The 24,273-nt window shown below is 36.1% G+C and overlaps 3 protein-coding genes across 4 annotated transcripts; 1 reads left to right on the top strand and 2 right to left on the bottom strand.

The window, feature by feature from the left end:
• Window positions 1–792: 792 nt before the first annotated feature.
• On the bottom strand, window positions 793–13,228 carry LOC145006851 (zinc finger BED domain-containing protein RICESLEEPER 2-like). Its single transcript, XM_078965888.1, has 8 exons — window positions 12,855–13,228; window positions 12,497–12,805; window positions 11,969–12,368; window positions 3,780–4,068; window positions 3,573–3,701; window positions 1,092–1,199; window positions 929–993; window positions 793–846 (listed from the first exon to the last, which is right to left on the bottom strand). The coding sequence occupies exons 1-8, from the start codon at window positions 13,226–13,228 to the stop codon at window positions 793–795; spliced, it is 1,728 nt and encodes a 575-aa protein (XP_078822014.1).
• A 2,790-nt stretch (window positions 13,229–16,018) lies between these two features.
• FRS4 (FAR1-related sequence 4) lies at window positions 16,019–19,277 on the top strand. 2 transcript variants are annotated; one of them, XM_078985713.1, is made up of 4 exons: window positions 16,019–16,148; window positions 16,563–18,716; window positions 18,798–18,854; window positions 18,943–19,277. In XM_078985713.1, exons 2-4 carry the CDS (start codon window positions 16,683–16,685, stop codon window positions 19,096–19,098), a joined length of 2,247 nt encoding a protein of 748 aa, XP_078841839.1. In that variant the 5' UTR covers window positions 16,019–16,148; window positions 16,563–16,682; the 3' UTR covers window positions 19,099–19,277. The 2 variants fall into 2 exon arrangements, with proteins under 2 accessions (XP_078841839.1, XP_078841831.1); XM_078985705.1 differs by having other exon boundaries at window positions 16,019–16,217.
• A 2,472-nt stretch (window positions 19,278–21,749) lies between these two features.
• Window positions 21,750–23,988, bottom strand: LOC145006847 (uncharacterized). The gene is made up of 4 exons (XM_078965882.1): window positions 23,856–23,988; window positions 22,986–23,427; window positions 22,807–22,919; window positions 21,750–22,462 (listed from the first exon to the last, which is right to left on the bottom strand). Exons 1-4 carry the CDS (start codon window positions 23,986–23,988, stop codon window positions 21,750–21,752), a joined length of 1,401 nt encoding a protein of 466 aa, XP_078822008.1.
• Window positions 23,989–24,273: the final 285 nt, after the last annotated feature.

The raw sequence follows: 24,273 nt of genomic DNA, 5'->3' as shown, positions 1-24,273 counted from the left end.
TATATATATATATATATATATATATATATATATATATATATATATATATCAATGATACATGGGCCATAAATATAAAAATACAAACACACTAATAGTCCCCAACATTTTTATCCGAAGAAGAGCCTCATACGTTCAAAATCGACTCGAGTAGAAATCGTAGAATAGTGTCGTAAGTAGGCCTTTGGTGAAATGTTGGTGTATTGACCGGAAGGCGGGGCGTGAAGGACACACATAAAAAAAAAGAACAACTTTTTCTCAGAAAAAGTTAATATTAATCTTTATGTGTTCAGAGCGTCGGTGTTGCAGCGAGTTGTAGTAGTGGATCTATGATTTATATATAGGTTGGGCACAAAAATATATCCAAATACATTTTTTTGGGTTAGTCTAGGAATGGCAACGGGGCGGGGCATGGTTTCCCAAACCCGAACCCGATTTCTAAATACGTACCGGACCCCGACCCGATACCTGACAGGTTTCTTATCAGGATGTCCCGTTGGGGCTGAAACTTCCCCCGAACCCGACCAGAAACCCCGAAACCCGATAACTACCCGAAAACCCGACCCAAAACCCGAAATTTTGCTGAAAAAAAGGGAGAAACTACAAATACTGAATGATAAATTAAGACAGTTGCATAGGCTTAAAATACCAAATAAATTCTTAAATCATTTAACCAAATAAAAATTACTAATAGTCTAGTATTGTAACAACAACCAACCAACCAAAATACAAAGTACAAAATATGAAAAACTAATTCATCACAATAATACATTACCACTTAACATTAAAACAAACTCAAAAGCAAACAAAATCATCCAAACTTGTTGTCCCGCTTTCTTTAGTGTTTTCCTACAAAATATTAAAGAAACTCAAAATCAAACCAAATCATGGAAACTATATAAAATTAATATTCTTAGAAGTATCGTTATACCTCTTCCACATCATAATCAAATTCAACATAACGACAATATGCCTCGGTCTCTTCAGAACAAGTTGCTGTACATAAGAAAATATAAAAGCAGTTTAACAAAAATATTATTAATATGCAAAAAAGATTCATAATTTCATATAATTAATATAAAATAGTATACTACCTCGAATTTCATTCAACAACCAACTTTGAGCACACATTAAAGCCTCCAATGTATTTGGATGAAGTCGACTACGATGAGGACTTACTAATCTTCCACTAGTGCTGAAAGCTGATTCCGAGGCAATAGTGAAAACAGGAATAGCTAATATGTGACATCCCCAAAATCTCGGCCAGAAAAGACCGATTTTCATTTATGCTTTTAAAATAATTTCAGAGTAAATCCTTTTGATTTGAAAGAGTTGCGGAATTTGTTCCCAAAAACAAAACATGATAAAACAATGTTTACCAAAACATTTCATAAAAGAAATGTATTTTTCATTATATAATCAAAACTCGGGGTGTCATGTTCCGATACAGACCAATAAGCATAAACGATAACATTACAAGTCATTCAACAAATATATACATATACAGACTTGTAAACAAAACAACTTGGTGGTTCATCCATCTTACGCCCTTGCGCCACTTCCTGTAATACAAATAAAACTGAGTAGGTCAGGCTTGGGAGCCTGGTGAGCATATAGGGTTTTCAACCCACAATAAATAATTAAATTAATTATTATCAACCAACAATAACCCAGTTACCCATTCCCGTTATTCTCACTTTATGTCCCTAAAATAACTAACACAAGGGACCTAACCTAAGAATATTTTCATCGGGGTGACAACACATGCTGCGGGGGTTCCTCAACAATATAAGTCAAATAAGGCAACCATGAGGGGGATGGAATACAACGAATGAACACCCAAGTTCATTAACACCTATAGGTTATGAGCCTGCTAGCGTTCCACTGGACTGTCTAGAAAAGTCCGTGGTCGTCATCTAAATTCCGCTAGATGACTGGATCAAAACAACCACGAGGCCTCTCATCTGTTTATTACACACCAACTATCTACCCATGTTCTACCCAACATATTAGTAGATAAAAACATACATTTTTATACATATTTTCAAAACCTGTATAGCATGCTTGATCAATACATTTTCCATATAACAGATGAGGCACACACACATAACACGTATTTCATATAGAAATAATCAGATCTGTAAGATAGAAGAAAGTGAATATACATTCACACACATAACAACAAAATATACACATAACACGTATCTCGTATAAAATACTTCATAATTATACGTTAGGAGAAAGTAACAACACACTCACACATATAAACAACAATATACTTAATACACTCAAACCATACTTGTATTATTATTGCGTTTATGAAAGGTAGTATGCACTCACTTGATCAGAAGATGATCGGACAACACTACGACTTGCAAAAGTAGTAATCCTCAGGAGATCTGGATGATCTCTACAAAAATCGAACTTCTCGCGGGCAGAGCTTCGGCTCGGAAACCGCACTTCTCGGGATCTTCGGGATCTCGGGACTTGCTTCGGGACTCGGGAATATTACCGGGGCTTCGGGGTATTTCTGGCATGCAAATCGAGGCAAAACGGGAGAGAGAATGGAGAAAAATAGCAAAGAATCCGGCTGCCCTCACATCCTATTTATAGGAGGCTGGGAGCCTCAATTACGCGGTACGCCTGTACGCGGGGCGTACGGACGTCCGAAATCGTCACTGCATGCGTCATCCGAAGTGTCGACACTCTTCGCTGTACGCGGGGCATACTCGAGTACGCGAGGCGTACTCCGGATGAGCCCGGTGACTCGCCTTCGGATAAGGCCGGATTTAATAATTAAATTTAATTATTAATTATTTAATAAACTTCGGAAATTCATATCTTCTTCATACAAACTCCGTTTTCGACGTTCTTTATATCCACGCGAATGTGAGACTACGCTCTACAACTTTCGTTTAGACTCCGTCGGCTAATTTTGACTTTATTTTTATTATTTATTTTTAATAGGCCGGGACAGAAAATTTCGTTATAAATTCATAACTTCTTCGTTTGACGTCCGTTCTTACCTAACTTTTTATCGCTTTGATACTAACAACGAGATCTTCGATTCTCGTTTAGATCACTAAGGCTAAAAATCGCTCTAACGTAAATTTCACTTTTTACGTCATTCAGCGTTGTCGGTTCCGTCGCGAAACTTCGACAGGTGATAACTTCTTCGTTATAACTCGGATTTCGGCATTCTTTATATCTTCGGAAACCTTGTTTTAAATACTACAACATTATCTAAAGATATCAAGTTTATTTTACACTTAAATTTTGATGCTTATTTTTATTCTTAATTAATCAAACCACATAATTAAGCAATTAAGCACAAAACACATAATACTCAAATAATACACTTCTATTATTTCAAAACGGGTTACAAAGGTTAACCTAGACTATTACATTGCTAAAAAATGCAAGCCCAGAAACACAGGCGTTACATAATATATCTTTAACTATCCTTTGTAGTGTCGGGTATTTAATCCCATTTGTTTTCCACCATGCCAACAAATCAAGTTCCATGTCTTTAGGCAACAATTTCTCCTTCAAGTAGTTATCCAACTCACTCATACCTCCTGATTCATCATCATCTATAGTAATAGAAGCAATATCTGATAAGAGCTTTTTGAATCCAACATGATGACCGGAAGACATACTAGAACCAAATGAAGATGAACCGGGAACTGAACCATCATAAACACCTAATGTTTAGTATAAAAATGTTAATAATTTAAGATAATGCTCTATTTATTATATAAACAATAAGAATAATACAATACCTTGACTCTTCCTTTTTCTAGATGCATTACTTGACTCGTACTCTTGAAACAAAGTTTTGACAAACCCCTCCAAATTTTGAAATTCAATCTTTGCCTTTTCTTTTCCATAAAGCACAGGCAAAAGTAGCTCCACAAACTTTATCTTGTATCGTGGATCTAAAACGGCTGCCATTCCCATTATCCCATGAATTACAGACCAATACTTATTGAACTTAGAAACCATTTGTTCAACCATCTCCCTATTCTCCTCAATAGGAGATTTTGTCCACTTACGCAAAGAATACCCAATCTCACATATCAAAGGAAAAAAAACATTAGCTGTAGGATACTTTGAACCAGAGAACATAACAGCCACCTCATAAAAAAGCTGTAATCTTTTACAAATCTCACTAGCCAACTCCCAATCCTGGTCTGTAGGAAAGCATGTATACTTTGGGTCTCTTGTCTTTACCCAATCGAAAACCTCTTTGTAGCTTATAACAACACTTAACATCAAGAATGTAGAGTTCCACCGCGTCTTTCAGTTAATGTCACCCCCCCAAACCAGAACGGCGGAAACGTTCGGGGGCGGAGGACGTCATATTCAGTATCATAATAGTTCATAGAAAGGAAAGTACACACCACCATATACATTAAAGTTTCCAAAATGTTTACATAATTGTATTCGTTACATGTTCAAAAGTTAAATACATAAACATCTTTCATAAGAAGTAATTAACGTCAGTACGTTAATCCTCAAAAGTTGATTTCCAAATCTGCTTAGCGGTTCCCTGAGAATACAAGTTATTTCAAAGAAAAGTGTCAACAATTAAGTTGGTGAGTTCATGAGTAGTGTTTTGAGAAATGTACGCCATTCGAAAGTTCGTGTATGTTTTCCAGAAAACGCAGTATTTCAAATGTAAAGAGTTGTGATTTGTTGTGTTGAAAGTGAATGTATTAGATCCAGAAAATCCCATATTTTCCCTAACGGTTGAGATATGAATTGTTGTGTTTTCCAAGAAAAACCCTTATTTTCTTATAAAAGTATGAAATGCATATGAATGTTCGTGTTATAAGTTGTAAATAATTGCACCAGGAAAATCCCTTATTTTCCTATTAGTTGTTTGGTTTGTATGCAGGAAAAACTCTTATTTTCCTAATATAATTGGCAGTCTCTAAGACCGAAAATCGCAAGAAACCGACGTTCTTAAAGTTGTGTCATAGTTTTATATAATAAAGCTATACGAAGATCGCATTTGTTAGATGAAGAATAGTTTTAATAGCTACTCGTTCATAAAAGCATAATACCATAATAATTGTATATCCGATGAGTTTTATAACCATACTAAACATAATATGCCTGTAACGATGTTCTTCAGGCGTCGCAGCGTTATGACAACTGTCACCCCAAAAGACGGACTGTAGCTAACAATCAGGGCGCGAGATCATGACTTTCCGTATAGATCTATACACATTTGACACGTTCTCCAATCGGGAGACTCTGGTTATAGACAGGACTTGCAGCATTACTTTCTAATAAAGAAAAGTAACGTTTGAAGATATACACGTCTCATGGATTCTCAACTAAGTTTATATTAAGGTGATAGTTTTGTATGCAAAGTTTATCCTTGTTCACAATGTTTGACAAAGCAAAATCATAAGTTTTCAGAATGTATAAAACGATTTAACAATGAAAGGTACTTTGAAATCATTATATACATTGTATAATGTCTAATGCACGCAAAGTATGACAAGATTTTTCCGTAATAGTAATGAATTCCAAGTGATTTATTCGATAAAACAAGTGAAGTGAAACTTTATAAGATACACAATAATAACCGTATGTTTACTTGTATTCCCCCCTAAAAGAGTATAAAAGCATTTAAAATGTATTTAAAGTGTGTTTAAAAGGGGTATGAACTCACTTGAAAGTTTGAAGATAGCAAGATGGAAAACCGGGCAGAGTTTCGTCTCGGGAAACGGATTTTCCTCGGGATTCTCGGGAATCTCGAGAGTAAAATCGACCTTCGGGACTTGCACAAAATGACCAGGGCTTCGGGGTAGTGCGAGCATGGAAAACGAGGCAAAACGCAAGAAAAGTGAGAGAGAATGAGCCCTTTTTCCGGGAACCCTCACATCCCTTTTATAGGGGGCTAGAACCGGATCGGTACGCGGGGCGTACGCGTACGTCACGCATGACCGAGTCCTCGACTGCCTCGCACTTCGGACGGGACGGGGGGGGGGGGGGTAGGCTCGCATAGGGGCGTAGTGGACGACCCGAGGCTGTGGCCTCGAGTACGCTGGGCGTACTTGCGTGACTCAGAGTTCGGATAATACCGAATTTTTGAATAAAAATATATATTAATTATTTATCAAACTTCAAAAATTCATATCTCCTTCATACGAACTCCGTTTTCGACGTTCGTTATATCCACGCGAAGGTGAGACTACGATCTACAACTTTCGTTAAGACTCCGTCGGCTAGTTTTGACTTTATTTTTAATATTATATTTTTAATAGGTCGGGACAGGAAAAGTCCGTTAAAGTTCCATAACTTCTTCATCCGACGTCCGTTTTCGTCAGACTTTTTACCGTTGCGCTAGAATTGTTGATCCCTTTGATTCTCATTTAGGTTGTTTTGCCCAAAAGTCTCTCGATCTCTATTTTGAGTTTTTAGCTGTCTACTGCTACATCTGTAACTTAGAAAAATCACAACTTTCTCATACGAAGTCAGATTTGGACGTTCTTTTTATGTACGGTTACGGTTTGACGATATCTATGACTTTAATTTAGACACCTAAGGTCAAAAAGTGTTTTATTGAAACTTTGCGTTTTTACGTAACTTCGTATTACCGGTTTTTATCGGGAAACTTAGAATGGTCATAACTTCTTCGTTATAACTCGGATTTTAGTGTTCTTTATATGTATGAAAACCTTGTTATGATATCTACCACTTAGTATACTTAATTATGGTTTTATAAAAGTTTAAATTTTGACCTGAATTTTGCTGTTGTTACATTATCCCCCCGTTATAGAGAATTTCGTCCCGAAATTCGCATTTTGACTGGGACTCCAATACTTGCGGGCAGTCGTGAGTGCTTATGGTCCATTTGTTCCTCTTGTTCCTTTATGAATCTAGATCCTAATGTGCGTGTTTCAGCGGACCTTCATTACTCCGCCTATCACTTCGACCGATCGGGATCGTGCAGTTTTGGGTTAATTTACTTATGTTCTTCTAAATGTTAGCATATTCACTCGATGAATTAGGGTAGCTATGTTTTGAAGTTCATGGTTTGATTCACTGCTAGTTTCTGAGCTTGGATTTGACTTGTTGTAAGTGTGGTATTTCTAAATGATCTGTTGGGGGATACTACGGGAAGGTTGTAAAGATTCCTCACATGAGTACTTAGGGGTTTTGGAAGTAGAAACCAATTGGTGTTTGTGTCGGGTTTGTCATTGTAAGACGTTCGTTAGTGAAATAGTGCATTCTACGTGTGTGTTTTCAGTGCTTTTTAGTCTATCTCCATTATTACTACTATGAAAGTTTTGTTTAATGGTTGGGGTGTTTGTTCGAGTAGATTTTTAAACTTGTGACTCACGGAACTCCTCCGCATCCCTACTATCAAATAGAATGTACGTAAATAAGTTATCAAGGAGAAATGTACCCAGAATAACCGTGGGGTCTGCAATAGCCTCCTCTTGGCCCATTGTAAATACTTGGCCTCCTCCACCAGCCTTCATGATGCTTGACTCCAGGCAGTCCCTTCGGAAGTGTCCCGCTACTCCGCACTCATAACAAGCACGGTCTACTCCTACATTTGTGGCTGGAGTAGTTGGTTGGGCTAGTTCTCTGCAGTAGTGGATGGTGTGTCCCTTTCTATTGCACCTAACGCAATGCATTTCCCGGCAGGGTCCGTGATGATGAAAGTTGCATCGGTTTCACTTAGGCTGGTTGCCGTTGTATGACCTTATGGGTGTAGGGGTATGGGTTGTTGATTGCTTTTTGGCGTTTCTTTGAGTTGATTTGCCTCTCCTCTCGCTCCAGGGTTTTCGTTTCATATTCTTATGTTCGTACCTTACGGTATTCTTATAGGTAGCTACTGGTAGGTGGCTTCGATTGTTTCTTTGATTAGGATTTTTGATATCGTTTCCTTCCCTACTTGAGTTGACAGAGTTATTGTATGCTATAATGGCTGCCACTGTGGCTATAACTGTAGCTTGTAAAGTGGCGGTGTCCAATCGTAGGAATGGGGTCGCGTTGGTAAGTTGATTACTTCCGGCCCTTGCTGCATCGCTAAAGTTTGTTTAAGACAGTGCAGCTGTTACTGCCGCAGCGATAGCAGATTGCACTATGTTGGGGTCATATTGAGGGGTTGCGTTTCTACATGCTGATCTACGAGGAGACATTGTTCTGATAAGGAAATAACAAGAAGAACTATAAGCTTTAATGATTCGAAAGTCGCGCATTAGTGATTTGTTATATCAGAAGTTTGGTTTACCCATGAATAGGGTTTTGAGTTTGACTCATAAGGAGAGTAGATAAACTCATGAATTGGAGGGGTATGCAAAGGGTTTAATAAAGGAAATACATCATATATTATAAAACATGGTGCATTACATTTTGTAGTTAGGAAAATTTAACCTATCTAAAGGTCTTCGATTACAAGGTTAAGAAAAGTAAGGACTTTATCCGAGGTCTTATGCTATGACAAATTTTTTGGAAGTCAGACAAGTATTATTTGTTACGTGAGCTGGCAACATGGGCCTTAGATTCTGCCAACTGATGCTCCATCTCGAGCATACGTAGTTCATGTCTTGCCTGGTGTGCCCGAAGTTCTATCACTTCGGTTTGAGTTGCCGCTAGCTCTCTCTGCAACGCTTCATTTCGATTTACGATTCTCCCGTGAGCTAATCCTAACTGTCGGATGCGAACTGTGTTGACTCCAGTGTTCGCATCATTTTCCTCAGTTCGATGGATGGTCGTCCGTCCTTGTTCACCAATGCGAGAAATCCGACGAACCAATAGGAAGGGCTCTGTCTGCTGAGCCCCCCTCGCTTAGGTTGTAGAAGCTTCGGTCTCCGTTGAATGGAAGGGGTTGATCCTGTTCGCGGCTCCACCTATTCAGGTTAGTTGCCCAAAGGGGCGTCGAGCCATGAAATTCCGGTCGAGGATTAGGATTTTGAATTGGAGCCGTTAAGGGTAGGTTATTGTTCTCTGGATCTGAGTCTGATTCTTCTTGCATTCCTTCTTCAGGATCATTCTCTATCCCTTCTCCATTACCTTGGTTGGGGTAGTAGGGGTCACTGGGGTGATGGAATCCAGCCATTTGAGTCTATACGAGAATAGGGTTAAGAATTGACTATAAGCTAAAGCACATGGAATTTACTCTTAAGTTTAAGGGTTGAAGGCACTCGAATACTCCCTTAGTATTCTTTAATGATATGCTTTTGGTAAGTTTTAAATTTGTTGTCCATTGCAGACACTCCTTGGCATACGTTAGTCGGCCCTTGGACAAATATATTTGATCAGGCTACATTCTTCCCAGTTCCGATTACATGTCCCAAGGCATACCTGCACTGCACAACTTATTTATAATACTTCTATATTGTTTTAATTATGATACTGACCATGTTACTAATATGAAATAAATGCATGCCTACTTTACAAAAACTAAATAAATTTAATTTTAAAAGTATGACTCTTACTCAGAGTGTTTTTGCCCAGTTGCGTTTATAGTTGTGTACCAAAAATGGTTTTGATATACTTAATTCACTATAAACAATGCTCTGATACCAATCTGTCACACCCCCAAACCAGAACGGCGGAAACGTTCGGGGGCGGAGGACGTCATATTCAATATCATAATAGTTCATAGAAAGGAAAGTACACACCACCATATACATTAAAGTTTCCAAAATGTTTACATAATTGTATTCGTTACATGTTCAAAAGTTAAATACATAAACATCTTTCATAAGAAGTAATTAACGTCAGTACGTTAATCCTCAAAAGTTGATTTCCAAATCTGCTTAGCGGTTCCCTGAGAATACAAGTTATTTCAAAGAAAAGTGTCAACAATTAAGTTGGTGAGTTCATGAGTAGTGTTTTGAGAAATGTACGCCATTCGAAAGTTCGTGTATGTTTTCCAGAAAACGCAGTATTTCAAATGTAAAGAGTTGTGATTTGTTGTGTTGAAAGTGAATGTATTAGATCCAGAAAATCCCATATTTTCCCTAACGGTTGAGATATGAATTGTTGTGTTTTCCAAGAAAAACCCTTATTTTCTTATAAAAGTATGAAATGCATATGAATGTTCGTGTTATAAGTTGTAAATAATTGCACCAGGAAAATCCCTTATTTTCCTATTAGTTGTTTGGTTTGTATGCAGGAAAAACTCTTATTTTCCTAACATAATTGGCAGTCTCTAAGACCGAAAATCGCAAGAAACCGACGTTCTTAAAAGTTGTGTCATAGTTTTATATAATAAAGCTATACGAAGATCGCATTTGTTAGATGAAGAATAGTTTTAATAGCTACTCGTTCATAAAAGCATAATACCATAATAATTGTATATCCGATGAGTTTTATAACCATACTAAACATAATATGCCTGTAACGATGTTCTTCAGGCGTCGCAGCGTTATGACAACTGTCACCCCAAAAGACGGACTGTAGCTAACAATCAGGGCGCGAGATCATGACTTTCCGTATAGATCTATACACATTTGACACGTTCTCCAATCGGGAGACTCTGGTTATAGACAGGACTTGCAGCATTACTTTCTAATAAAGAAAAGTAACGTTTGAAGATATACACGTCTCATGGATTCTCAACTAAGTTTGTATTAAGGTGATAGTTTTGTATGCAAAGTTTATCCTTGTTCACAATGTTTGACAAAGCAAAATCATAAGTTTTTAGAATGTATAAAACGATTTAACAGTGAAAGGTACTTTGAAATCATTATATACTTTGTATAATGTCTAATGCACGCAAAGTATGACAAGATTTTTCCGTAATAGTAATGAATTCCAAGTGATTTATTCAATAAAACAAGTGAAGTGAAACTTTATAAGATACACGATAATAACCATATGTTTACTTGTATTCCCCCCTAAAAGAGTATAAAAGCATTTAAAATGTATTTAAAGTGTGTTTAAAAGGGGTATGAACTCACTTGAAAGTTTGAAGATAGCAAGATGGAAAACCGGACAGAGTTTCGTCTCGGGAAACGGATTTTCCTCGGGATTCTCGGGAATCTCGAGAGTAAAATCGACCTTCGGGACTTGCACAAAATGACCAGGGCTTCGGGGTAGTGCGAGCATGGAAAACGAGGCAAAACGCAAGAAAAGTGAGAGAGAATGAGCCCTTTTTCCGGGAACCCTCACATCCCTTTTATAGGGGGCTGGAACCGGCTCGGTACGCGGGGCGTACGCGTACGTCACGCATGACCGAGTCCTCGACTGCTCACATAGGGGCGTAGTGGACGACCCGAGGCTGTGGCCTCGAGTACGCTGGGCGTACTTGCGTGACTCAGAGTTCGGATAATACCGAATTTTTGAATAAAAATATATATTAATTATTTATCAAACTTCAAAAATTCATATCTCCTTCATACGAACTCCGTTTTCGACGTTCGTTATATCCACGCGAAGGTGAGACTACGATCTACAACTTTCGTTAAGACTCCGTCGGCTAGTTTTGACTTTATTTTTAATATTATATTTTTAATAGGTCGGGACAGGAAAAGTCCGTTAAAGTTCCATAACTTCTTCATCCGATGTCCGTTTTCGTCAGACTTTTTACCGTTGCGCTAGAATTGTTGATCCCTTTGATTTTCATTTAGGTTGTTTTGCCCAAAAGTCTCTCGATCTCTATTTTGAGTTTTTAGGTGTCTACTGCTACATCTGTAACTTAGAAAAATCACAACTTTCTCATACGAAGTCAGATTTGGACGTTCTTTTTATGTACGGTTACGGTTTGACGATATCTATGACTTTCATTTAGACACCTAAGGTCAAAAAGTGTTTTATTGAAACTTTGCGTTTTTACGTAACTTCGTATTGCCGGTTTTTATCGGGAAACTTAGAATGGTCATAACTTCTTTGTTATAACTCGGATTTTAGTGTTCTTTATATGTATGAAAACCTTGTTACGATATCTACCACTTAGTATACTTAATTACGGTTTTATAAAAGTTTAAATTTTGACCTGAATTTTGCTGTTGTTACAGTCAAGTATCAACTTCTTTGAGTATGGTATTCCCAATTGTTCTGCTGTTGTCTCAAAATTTTGCTCCCTCTTTTGTGATGTAGACCAAAATACAACACTCTCTCTGATTATCTCAATCTCAGATTTAATGAGAGATAAGCCATCTTGGACAATAAGATTAAGAATATGTGCACAACAACGCATATGAAACAAATCACCATTCATCATTAGTGATTTTAGAGGAAGTTTCTCTAGTAATATCCTGATAATTGCATCATTTGTGGTGCAATTATCCACAGTAAGAGTTGACACTTTCCTATCAAGATTCCAATCACACAAAGTAACATAAAGTATGTCGGCAAGAACATCAGATGTATGCGGACAAGGCACGTAAATAAACCTGTTTAATTGCACCACAAATGATTGAGAGAATCAGAGAGTGTTAATATATATATATATATATATATGTTAATATTAACATATAAATAATAATTATGTATAAATTGTAGCTAAATAAGTATAATATACCTCATAATTCTGCTTTGCAAGTTCCAATTTTGATATACAAAATGTGTTGTGATTGCCATAAAACCTTTTTTTTGATGATTTGATGTCCACATATCGGTAGTAACTTCAATTCTGCTTTTGTTCTTTGCTAACAAACTCATAGTTTTATCCCTCTCATAATCATAAATACTTTTGATGTCACCCTTGATGGTGTTTCGACAAGGAACCTTAAACAAAGGTTGAAGACCTCCCACAAACTTCCTAAATCCATGATGCTCTACAATTGAAAGCGGATACTCATGCACAATAATCATTTCGGCCAAATCCTTCCTTGAAGTATTAGCATTAAATGTATAATTTGAAACATGTGTTATAGTACCATTTATTTTCTTTTTTTCTTGCACCAAGATAGATTAGCGAATATCTGTAAAAGGTTTTATGTATACAACGTTTATAATGTGCAAGTAAATGTTTTGTGCCATTCTTGCTATCCGCACTCAATACTTTAGAGCAATATTTACATCTTGCTTTGACTTCGCCATTCAATTTAAATTTTATAAAATGAAACCATGCCAGTGAACGTGTTTCCCTTTTCGAACCAGCCACTTCATCTCCATCTTCATCAGAAAATGTGTCATTAATATTTGTCCCATCTTGTTGATCCACATAATCAATATTTTGTTGATTAGAACCCGAACCTCCCACATCTTGACTACTTGCTGTTGGAGCATGATTTTGACTTTTTGAATTCATATTTCCTGAAAAAAATAAAAACCAATGTCATAGCAACACTCAACAAATATGTCTAAACAGATTACAAAACATAAATCAACCCAAATCAGATTCTTAAACAGTTCTATTTACGTGCCTATATGTTCATTTGAAAAAAAAAATCAACTAATAATCTAATATATGCATTTGAATATTTGCAATCAGATTCATCGGTACAAATAAGTTCAAATCAGCTCAAAATCAATTTAAATCATATTTGAAATCATCATAATTATGAAACTATCCTTAACTGTGTGTTTTGTAAAACCCTAATTCCATAAATCCTTATAGCAACAAGAGTGATTCCCGTATGAAATTTGAACTAAACAAGGCTCCGTATAAATGCAATGCTGGACTCCAATTTCTTTGTAATCAATCATATTCAAATTCATCAGAGTTCGAAATCATCAGAGTGATATAGTTCAATTAAGAATTATTCTTACCTGGATTTAGATTGTGTTGAACAGATGTGCTTCGAGCCTTCAACTTCGATTCTGCGATTTCCGTATCTCCAAACGACGCAACGATTAGAGGATGCGAGTGCGAGGGGTGATACAGTGAGAGACCATAGACGACTAGACAACTAAAACCGATGAGTGGTGAGGCAACGATTCGAGACTGCGATCGACTCTTCTGTGGACTTTTCGGCTGGAACCGGAAGCGAATAGAAGCGCGTCCATTGGTAACGTGATTTTAGGGTTCTAAGGGGCTTAAATGTAATTATATATATATATATATATATATATATATATATATATATATATATATATATATATATTCGGGTCGGGTCGGGGCATGCATACCCCACTCCCTGCCCCGAACCCGAAATAAAAACCCGATAGTGACCCGATACCCGACCCGTTTCCCGATAAGCGCGACCCGCCCCTCCCCGAAATCTTCGGGGATCGGGTTTTCCCGTTGGGTTCGGTTTTTTTTCCCATCCCTAGGTCAGTCAAATGGTTCATGACATATTAACCAATAATTACTAATTACAATTTCTTGAAAAAAGTACAAAAGTCATTTTATTTGATTTAGGGACAAAAACCAAATAGAAGCCAAAGTTAGGGAACATTTTTGAAATATTCCAAGAAATGGTCTATTGAGTAAAATATAGGGACCATATTTGTAATATACTTTATTGTTTAATGTTTTGTTAGATGCTTGTTTAAAACACAACAATAAAAGGACTTCAATTTTCTTTTTTAAAATAACCAAATGGATACAACTTGAAGGGCTAATCAATATATTAATACAATCATTATACACATGCTTTATACTTAGGGTACAATTATACATGGAGATCTATTTATAAACACATGTTAACCTAAAATCTGCTTAAAGGCCAAGCCTAAAATGTAATAATCTGAAAACAAGCTTTCTAGTTAGTGGAAGTGCACCGTAAATGTTGTACCGAGCGTCACAAACATTTTTCTAAGCACCACATACCTTGGAATGAAGTCAAAGGAAAGTCCAGACTCCATTCTTAGTCTCAGTATTGATAGTGAGGTCAAAAGAAAGATCAGAATTCACCACTCAACAATATTGAGTGTTTACCAAAACCCAGAAATATGGGTTTCAGTAATCTAACCCACATAACCTCAACCTCAAGAGCAAGAGAGTCGTGTAACCTACCTAAAAGAAGATCAAGACCCATAAGGATAAAAAATAGTCCAGGTCTACAAGGTGCTACATCTTAAAGGAGTGACCCTACAACTAGGAGCACCTATATACTGCAAGAGTTGGACTCGAATCCGTTATCCGTTTCATGTAGTTTACCAAAACACCGAATTTGTCATCCCATAACCAAATTAGATATGCCTTGGAGGCTATATTTGAGTAGTTGAGATTGTCTTAGGTGGTGATGGTTGTGTGTATTTATATGGATGTAAAACAAATGAATCCTGTATTTTTATATGCATTATTAATACATTGTTAATATTGTATCAATAATTCGATGACAAAAAAAATCACTTCTCATCAAGTTACAAAAGAAAGCATAATAGGCATATTGTTTTAGTTTTGTATTCATATTATATATGTTATTATTTTTAATGAATTTTTAACTGTTAAAACTTGTCAAGAACATTTAAAGAAGATGTTTAACATGATTTTACAATTTGCATTGAGTAAAGTTAGGGGTGATAAATCGGATAATCGTTTTGTACTTTTAGTTGGCGCAACATAAAACGACAATTTTTATACAACACGAATACGATATGATATGATGTCGTGTTTTGTTTTACTAACATGTCAACGATCCATTTTAAACACGATAAAAACAACCAGCATGACAAACACAAAAAAATGAAATAAAATAAACTTTTAGTTTCTTTAGTTCAACATTAATCTTACAAAATACAAAAAATATGAAAAACATATATTAATATCGTGTCGATTTTATGTCCAATCTTAGATAAAAACACGACATGACACAACGTCGTATTTTTTACACTTGACACGAACATAAAATAAACAATAGTTTGAATTTCAATTTCGTTTAATTTCGTTATTTGTCATGTATTTTTATCATGTAATTGATTCTCACGTAGTTAAAATATGAACAATACGAGGACCAAAATATAATTTGAACAAAGTTAGGGGGTTTCGGATTTTTTTTTTTTTTTTTTTTTTTCCTACTAATTTGGAATGCAACATTATTTTAATTCCGAATCTACCCTTCAACCAAAGGATAACACGTGTCACCTCTACATCACGAGTGCACTTTAAAGCAAATACAAATGCGAGTACGGAACGATCAAAATGCAACCAAGTTCTTTTAAAACCTTCTTCTTCATCCTCCCCCAAATTCCCAGAGAAACCCTAAAAATATTGAAACTGCGAATACATCGGCAATCTTGTGATCTCAATCGAAATTACTGCTACTTTCATCTCTATATCCTAGGTAGCTCTTCAATCTCTCGTGATTTATCTGCAATTTTGGTAGAATCTTCCTCGTCTCGTATATTTCCCGGTATTTGATCTGAATTTCCATTTTCACTTATGAAATTTCGTTGCTTGATGCTACAATAACCTGAATATTCGTATATGCAGTTCAAAGTTTTAATGCAACGCACACTTACATTTACATGCCAGATTCTCGATTCATGAATTGTACCTTTACTGATAGTTTTTCCATATTTACTTTGAACATCTTAGTTAATTTTGGTCTGGGTTTTGAACTTAAGTTATGACGAAAAACTTGTGTTAAATTCCATCACAGTTCATATGAACTATGTTCTTTCTTTTGCTTAATTAGGAAATGTAATAATTATAAATTCTTCACCATTGATTTAACTTTTTGTCTTTCAATCTCCAGGCTATCTTCTGGATCAACTAGACACATACTTATCTATCCCTGAATATGGTAGACCAAATGTGAACATGTATTGTGGTTGAATTTTGAATTATTCAACATCTTCCATTCACCACTGCAAATATGGATATTAATACTGTTTCTGAGAGCATCAAATCAGAACCTCAAGAAACAATGGAATTCGATTCAAATGAAGCAGCATACGAATTCTACAAAGAATACGCGAAATCTGTTGGATTTGGAACTGCTAAACTGAGTAGTCGTCGTTCAAGAGCATCAAAAGAATTCATTGACGCTAAATTCTCATGCATAAGATACGGAAACAAACAACAATCTGATGATGCAATCAATCCAAGACCTTCACCTAAGATAGGTTGTAAAGCAAGTATGCATGTCAAAAGAAGACAAAATGGAAAATGGTACATTCATAGTTTCATAAAAGACCATAACCATGAGCTTTTACCTTCTCAATCACATTTCTTCCGAAGCCATAGAAACTCTGATCCTCTCAAGAACGACACCAAGGTACGTAGAAAGACGATATTATCCTCCATGTCAAAACAATATAACATATATCAATCAACCGGTTTGGAGAGTTATCTTAGAAATCAAGATGACAGGGGTAGGAGTTTAACATTAGAAGAAGGTGATGCTCAAATACTTCTTGAATCATTTGTCACAATGCAAGAAGAGAATCCAAAATTCTTTTATGCTGTTGATTTAAACGAAGAACATCAACTTAGAAACATATTTTGGGTTGATGCAAAAGGCATGGATGATTACTCAAACTTTAGTGATGTGGTTTCTTTTGACACGACTTATTTTTACAACAAATACAAAATCCCATTGGTTCTTTTTATCGGTGTCAACCAACATTGTCAACCTACATTACTTGGATGTGGATTGATTGCAGATGAAACATTATTCACATTCATTTGGTTATTTCAAACATGGTATTTAGCAATGGGAAGTAAGTCTCCAAATGTAATAGTCACTGATCAAAGCAATTCTCTAGAAGCAGCCATTGTAGCAGTGTTCCCAGACACCCGACATTGTTACAATCTATGGAATGTTCTAGAAAAAGTTTCAAGGCAACTTGATTATTTAAACCCATGGCATGACACTTTCATGGCAAAATTTAGTAAATGCATACAAAAATCATGGACTGAAGAAAAGTTTGATAAAAGATGGGGTAAATTAGTTAACAAATTCAATCTTAATGATGACACATGGTTTCAATCTTTATACCAAGATCGCAAACTGTGGGCCCCAACTTTTATAAAAAACATTTCTTTCGCTGGTTTGTCTACATTTTCTCGATCCGAGAGTCCGAATTCCTTCTTTGACAAATACATTCATCCAGAAACTTCTTTGAAAGAGTTTCTAGAACAATACAAAGTGATAATGGAAGATATACACGAAGAACAAGCGAAAGCAGATTTCGACACGTGGCATGATACACCCGAGTTGAAATCCCCATCACCCTTTGAAAAACAGTTATCTTTCGTATACACTCATGAGATCTTCAAGAAGTTTCAAGATGAAGTGTTGGGAGCAGCTGCGTGTCATTTAAAGATAGAAAAAGAAGAAGGGAATTGTGTGACTTATGTAGTCAAAGACTTTGAAACAAGTCAAGATTACATGGTGGAATGGAATGAGACACAATTGGATATTAATTGTTCTTGTAGGACATTTGAGTTTAAAGGGTTTTTATGTAGACATGCAGTTGTTGTTCTTCAAATGTCTGGTGTCTTTAGTATTCCGTTTAAATACGTGTTACAAAGATGGACAAATGCAGCTCAAAGTAAGTACCCGATTTCTGAAAAACTTGAAAATGTACAAACGAAAACACGAAGACTCAATGATTTATGTAGGAGGGCTATAATTTTGGGGGAAGAAGGGTCGATTTCTCAAGAGAGTTACAAGATTGCATTGGGTGCAATTAAAGATGCTTTGATGCAATGTTCGAATGTGAATAATAATAGTAATAATAACAATAGTAATAATAATAATAATAATACTGTTGTGAATGAAGTAAGTGTAAGACATTCAACATCAACTTCTGTTGGGGTTTATGAGGAAGAAGAGCAAGTGCCTAATTTGAATGTGGAGAAGTTGAAAAAGGGTGTTAAGAGAACAGAAAATGGGAAAGAGAAGGTTTGTTAATTTGCTTAATTGCTTTGGTTAAAATTTATGAATTTATAGTTTTTTAACAATTCACCATATGACATGAATCAGGTAGCTACACAGGCAGAAGTTGTAAATATTGGAATCGATGCGAGTTTTCACCACATGGTTTGTGTTTATTCATTCCCTCTTCAATATAAGTATATAATTCATTTATATAATATTATAAAAAAATGGACATATTTTATTTTTTCAGGAACTTCCTAACACAAGGCTGTTACAATTACACAACATGATGCCACCACATTTACAAGGTGTAGTAGTAGTACCCACAATGTTTCACAATGTGGCATCTACACAGTTTCATAATGTAGCTTCAGCACAATTACAAAACACTCGTCTCCCACATTAGTTTAAAGTTTCAAGTTTCAAGTTTTATCCCCTTTTGTTGATAATAGTTTCTTGTAATCTAGCAAAACGTTAATTCACACTGCTAATTTTGTGAAAATATCAGGAACTGTTTTATTTTTGCGTGTTGAGATATAAATTTCGATCTAGTTTTCTGCGTTTAATGATGTTGTATGTTGTTCAGATTGTATTGTATTATACAAGAGAGGTGATTAGTACATAACACTTTTTCTCCATACATAATAATTTGTGCTTTAAAATGTTGTATTGTATAACTTTATAAAACATAAATTGTATAGTGCGAATACAAGTGTTTTGTGATGTCAGGAAAGATCTTGAAAAGCTTTGATTGGAACAGCTCAAAAGTCAACAGGCAGCAAAAGTATATTGACTATGGATGAAAGGTAAGAGTTCTTTCTTTATAATTTAATGTTTATATTACTTTTATTTCTGGGAGTCGTATGTGAGAAATGCCTTAGAAGGAAAGAGGATAATAGATGAACTAGTTATTTTTATTCGTAATAGCAATGATCTTTTATTTATTTTTTAATTTTTTTTAATATCACAATTTGTATTACAACTTTTTTTACATATTTTTTTTCACAAAGTCGTTTTGGTGATGATAGAAGGTTTGTAAATCAAAGTGATAGTAAAATTTGGAGGACAAGTTGATAATCACTCAATGGCTAAGTAAAATGAAGTTATAAAAATGAATTGTGAAAAACATGTAGAAATGAAGTTTAGAAAAACCAATTGTTAAAACACACGTAAAATAATAAAGTTGTAAAAGCAAATTGTGAAATAACATGTCAAATCGAAAATTTTGTGAAAAACAAAATCTAAAAAGTTAGGGTGCGTTTAGTTGCGAAAAAATGGACTGTTTTTCGGAAAAAATTTCAAAGAAAAAAAAGAATTTTGAAAACGCGTTTAGCTCGTCTATTTTTCTAAAATTTTCACGGAAAATGCTTTTTTTTTTTTTGTTTTTTTTTTAATTACAAAGAAGTTAGAAAATTTTGGAAAATTGATAATCATTATTATTCCACATTTTTCTAATTTCATTTAAAAAAAAATATAAACAAATATCCATTCCCACCATATCCACATTTACCTACCTCTATCTTAACATCTTCAACCCATCACATCTTTACCTACCCCACACACCTACACACAACCCCATCCCCGCCCCCACACAAATACACACTCACACACACACACAAACCCACACCTACCCCCACCCTACAAACACACACAAACCCACCCGCACCCCTACAAACACACACACACACACACAAACGTATCCTTACAAACACACACACACACACAAACCCACACCTACCCCCACCCCCATAAACACATACACATATACAAACCCACCCCATCCCAACAAACACACACAAACACAAACCCACCGCCACAAACACACACACACACACACCCTTACAGAAGGTTATCTATAGCGATAGTGAGGAAATAACGGCAACCCGCCTATATGATACATAGCGATAAAGATGAAATAGCGACAACTATTTCATGTTTTATGTTTTCTTATAAAATTAAACACTATATTTACTTGCACCTATTCAACAATTAAAAATTACACATAAAACTAACAAGTACCAATTCTACTAAGCTAACATTAAGTTCCAAAAGATTTTTACCACAAAAGATTGGTTAGTTTTAGACTCTAAAGTCTAAAATTAAGTTCTAATACCACAAAAGAATGGTTATTTTTAGACTCTAAAGTCTAAACTATGTTTCAATACCACAAAAGAGTGTTATGACTCTAACAAAATACCACTAATCGACTAATCGTTATCCTCATTCTCCTCAAATACGAGTTCATCTTTCCCCTCTATTTCGACAAACTCCTTATAAACTCCAACATCATTTTCCTCTTCAGGTTCATCTACCAAATGGGGTTGTCTAGCTCTAGCTCTACTTTGTGAGCTCGACTCAGCAACCCCAATAGCCCCTTGCATCCCATCTTGCCTTCCATCTAGTGTTGTTGTTCTTCTAGTTAGATGAACTGGCTCATCCACCCCGATGGCCTCTGCCACAACATCCCATCTCAAGTCATCACCCTCAAACACGAGACCATCATCATCACTCGCCAACCACTCGAACAGGTTATGTATGTGCGAGTCTTCTAAGATGATCGAGTCGATCATATCCCACATATCATACCTCCTCCTTAATGATCGATTATATTTGATGTAAACTAAATCATTTAGTTTTTGTCATTCAAGACGGTTTCTTTTTTTTCGAATGGATCAACAAAAATAAAATTAAACCATTAGTAAATAGTGCAAATGATATTAATCTTAAAAAATGAACAACTTACATGTTCAAAAACACTCTAGTTACGCTCAAACCCTGATGAGCTACAAGTAAGACTCAACACCTTCACAACAAACTTCTAAAGTGTTGGTGCCGATGATCCATATTGCATCCACCATTTCGCTGGTGCAAGTGTTGTTCTTAATTTAACAGCCATATGTTGCGCAAATAACTCTTCTGCACCGGTATATATAGAGAGCTCTCGGTGAATCTTGGTCTCGTCTTCTTCTGATGACATCTTATGTATGCATGCCATCAAACCTTTAATCACCTTACTATCTTCTTTCACTCCTGGGTTGTTGTAAAAAATACCCGGATTCAGATAGTGACCAGCCATATGCAAATCTTGGTGAGTTGACAATTCCACTTGTCATAAATGATTTTGAAGAAAACTTTGTATTTGTTAAATTTCTTGTTGAATGAGTATGCAATCTGCTCCTTTGCCCTATCCACGGCTTCATAAATGTACCAAATAGCCGAATTTCTTTCACTATCTACCAATCGAAGCACCGCTAGTAATGGTTCACCAACTTCGATAGCAATGTCAATGTTGATCCAAAAACTAGGTGAAAAAATAGTTGTGACACATTGAGTTTCTCCCTCCTCCCCTTTGAACTTGGTTTTGTTCCAAGCTTCAGACGTGAACAACTTCTTCAAACTTGCCTTATGACTCCTAAAGCAATACAGAGTTAAGAGGGCGGTTGCAAACCGGGTCTTTGCGGGCCTAATCATATCTCTTTGACCAGTAAAGTCTCTCAACATATTCAAGAGCAATGTACGGTTGTAAATGTAAGTGTTAACCGCAATTGCTTTGTCTAGTGTCTTCTTAAGATGAGTCACTTTGAAGATGTCTTCAAGCATGAGGTCAATGCAATGCGCATCACACAAAGTCCAATGGATGTGTGGATATTTTTCTTCCACCATTTTCCCCGCCAAAACATTGTTGACAACACTATCTGTTACAATTTGAACCACATGATCGGGGCTAGTTTCTTTGATGAAGTAGTCAAACAACTTAAAAAAATTCTCTTCTGTTCAAACAACAACAAAAATAATCAATAACAGTCAGTACAAGAGTGAATAACAGTAAAAAATTAGTAAAGAACATATGCTAGAACATAATAGTAAAGTACATAATAGTTAATAACAGATTAATCTTTCATGGTACATAACATAAACAACATAGAACAATGAATATAAACATAAGTAAAGTACATAACATAAACAACATAGAGCATAAACGTAAGTAGAAAACAAGAATAATGAATACCTGTATGAGAATAAGAAGATGCATCTACATATTTTAGAAACATACTTCCTCGTGGAGTATTCACTAAGAAGTTGATAAGTGCTCTTCCTTTTCGGTCCCTCTAACCATCAGCCATCAAAGAACACCCGATTGCCTTCTTCTTGGTCTCATTAAGTATCAAAAGTTTCTTTGTGTGCTCCTTCTCTAGCTTCAACAGGGAAACACGTACCTCATGGCATCTAGGGGGTTTCATATAGGGACCATGTTTAGCAATGGCTTCAAGTGCGGGCCCTTAACTATCATACTTCACCGCGTTGAATGCAAGACCTACATCATACATCCAACGGGCAAACTTCTGAACAACGTTAACTCTTAGTTTTTTGTGAAATTGGTTGTGTTCGGGGGTTCCCACCAAGTACCCCTTCTTCTTCTTCCCCGTTTCATTGGATGACCTGAAATGAGTATCTAAAGCGCATTTTACTTTCTTGTTGTGTAGGGTTGACTTGGAGGACGAAATAGCCCTCTTGCCTAACGAGAAAGGAACCGCACCAGCTTCTTCTTCATCTTCATCATTTATATCCATCACATCATCATCAAAGTGAGGAATGCGATTCCTTTCAACTTTATCTTGTTTCCGTTTCTCAAAAATGTCTTTAAAAAGTTTCCTAACATCTAATGGAGCTCTAAGAAATTTACAAACTGAAGTGGAATCACCAACAAGGTGATGTTTATGTCTTGTAATCCCACCTTTGGCAACATTTGGAAAATAATTACACAACACCCAGTTTGTAGTTCCTTAAACTCTTTTTCCATGTTTCCAGCCAATATCATCCTCTTTTACACCAGGAGGCATGCCTAAATTGATCAGAAGATAGAATCCAATTTCATAAGAATCACATAATCAAGATCATATAGTAGAATTCAAAGAATCTCAAAATTTAGATGTAACACCTATTCATGGTATTACTTGATTCATTTAATTTTTAGGGTTTTGGGCATCGACTCGGCGAGTTAAGAGTCTAACTCGTAGAGTAGAGGAATTAATTATGGATGCGGGATCGGGACCTACTCGACGAGTGACTCGGCGAGTAGGAGCTGTAAATAGAAAACCCTAATTTGAGGGTTTGCACCCTATATAAGGATCGTAACTCACCCCTTGTGGTCTCCCTTAGCACCTTGTAACCCAGAGAGACCCGTTTTCGACCTCAAACTCCCTTGAGTGAGAGTGAAACTTTGGATTGGCAACTTTGGTGTGTTGGGGAAGGAAGTTGGAAGAAGGATCAAGAGGGGAAGCAGTACATCCGACATCTACATTGCATTGACAACCACTTCAAGGTAAAAAGTCGTCACTTTGAGGTGTAGATTCTTAGATCTCCTCTTTTGGCTGTAAGTGTCCATTTTTGGGGCAAAATGGAGTCAAACGTGGATATGGACCTATCACAAGGACATAGTTCCAGATCTGGACCCCTTGAGGTCCTTAATAACATAAAGTTGATCACTTCACTAGGATTAGCCTTTTTCTTTACTCAAAAACCTTGTTAGAAGTTTAGTTTGGACATTAGAGCCTTGAAAGGCCTTGCATGCACGTAAAGT

Source organism: Lactuca saligna, chromosome 1, assembly GCF_052625555.1.
Source record: "Lactuca saligna cultivar CGN05327 chromosome 1, ASM5262555v1, whole genome shotgun sequence".
In the NCBI taxonomy this organism is placed as follows: Eukaryota; Viridiplantae; Streptophyta; class Magnoliopsida; order Asterales; family Asteraceae; genus Lactuca; species Lactuca saligna.
This window is presented reverse-complemented; position numbering and strand designations above follow the sequence as displayed.

What these genes read in the sequence shown, in the direction of transcription:
- LOC145006851 (XM_078965888.1), bottom strand. Translation starts at nt 13,228, where the DNA reads ATGAATTCAAAAAGTCAAAATCATGCTCCAACAGCAAGTAGTCAAGAT. An exon ending in AGAAAAAAAGAAAATAAATG is followed by an intron (nt 12,806 to 12,854) that starts GTACTATAACAC and finishes TAATACTTCAAG; the next exon opens with GAAGGATTTGGCCGAAATGA. An exon ending in TAGAAAAAGGAAGAGTCAAG is followed by an intron (nt 3,702 to 3,779) that starts GTATTGTATTAT and finishes ACTAAACATTAG; the next exon opens with GTGTTTATGATGGTTCAGTT.
- FRS4 (XM_078985713.1), top strand. Translation starts at nt 16,683, where the DNA reads ATGGATATTAATACTGTTTCTGAGAGCATCAAATCAGAACCTCAAGAA. An exon ending in CAGAAAATGGGAAAGAGAAG is followed by an intron (nt 18,717 to 18,797) that starts GTTTGTTAATTT and finishes GACATGAATCAG; the next exon opens with GTAGCTACACAGGCAGAAGT. An exon ending in ATGCGAGTTTTCACCACATG is followed by an intron (nt 18,855 to 18,942) that starts GTTTGTGTTTAT and finishes TTATTTTTTCAG; the next exon opens with GAACTTCCTAACACAAGGCT.
- LOC145006847 (XM_078965882.1), bottom strand. Translation starts at nt 23,988, where the DNA reads ATGTCGGATGTACTGCTTCCCCTCTTGATCCTTCTTCCAACTTCCTTC. An exon ending in CTTGCATTCAACGCGGTGAA is followed by an intron (nt 22,920 to 22,985) that starts GTATGATAGTTA and finishes GAAACCCCCTAG; the next exon opens with ATGCCATGAGGTACGTGTTT. An exon ending in GTGTTCTTTGATGGCTGATG is followed by an intron (nt 22,463 to 22,806) that starts GTTAGAGGGACC and finishes TTGTTTGAACAG; the next exon opens with AAGAGAATTTTTTTAAGTTG.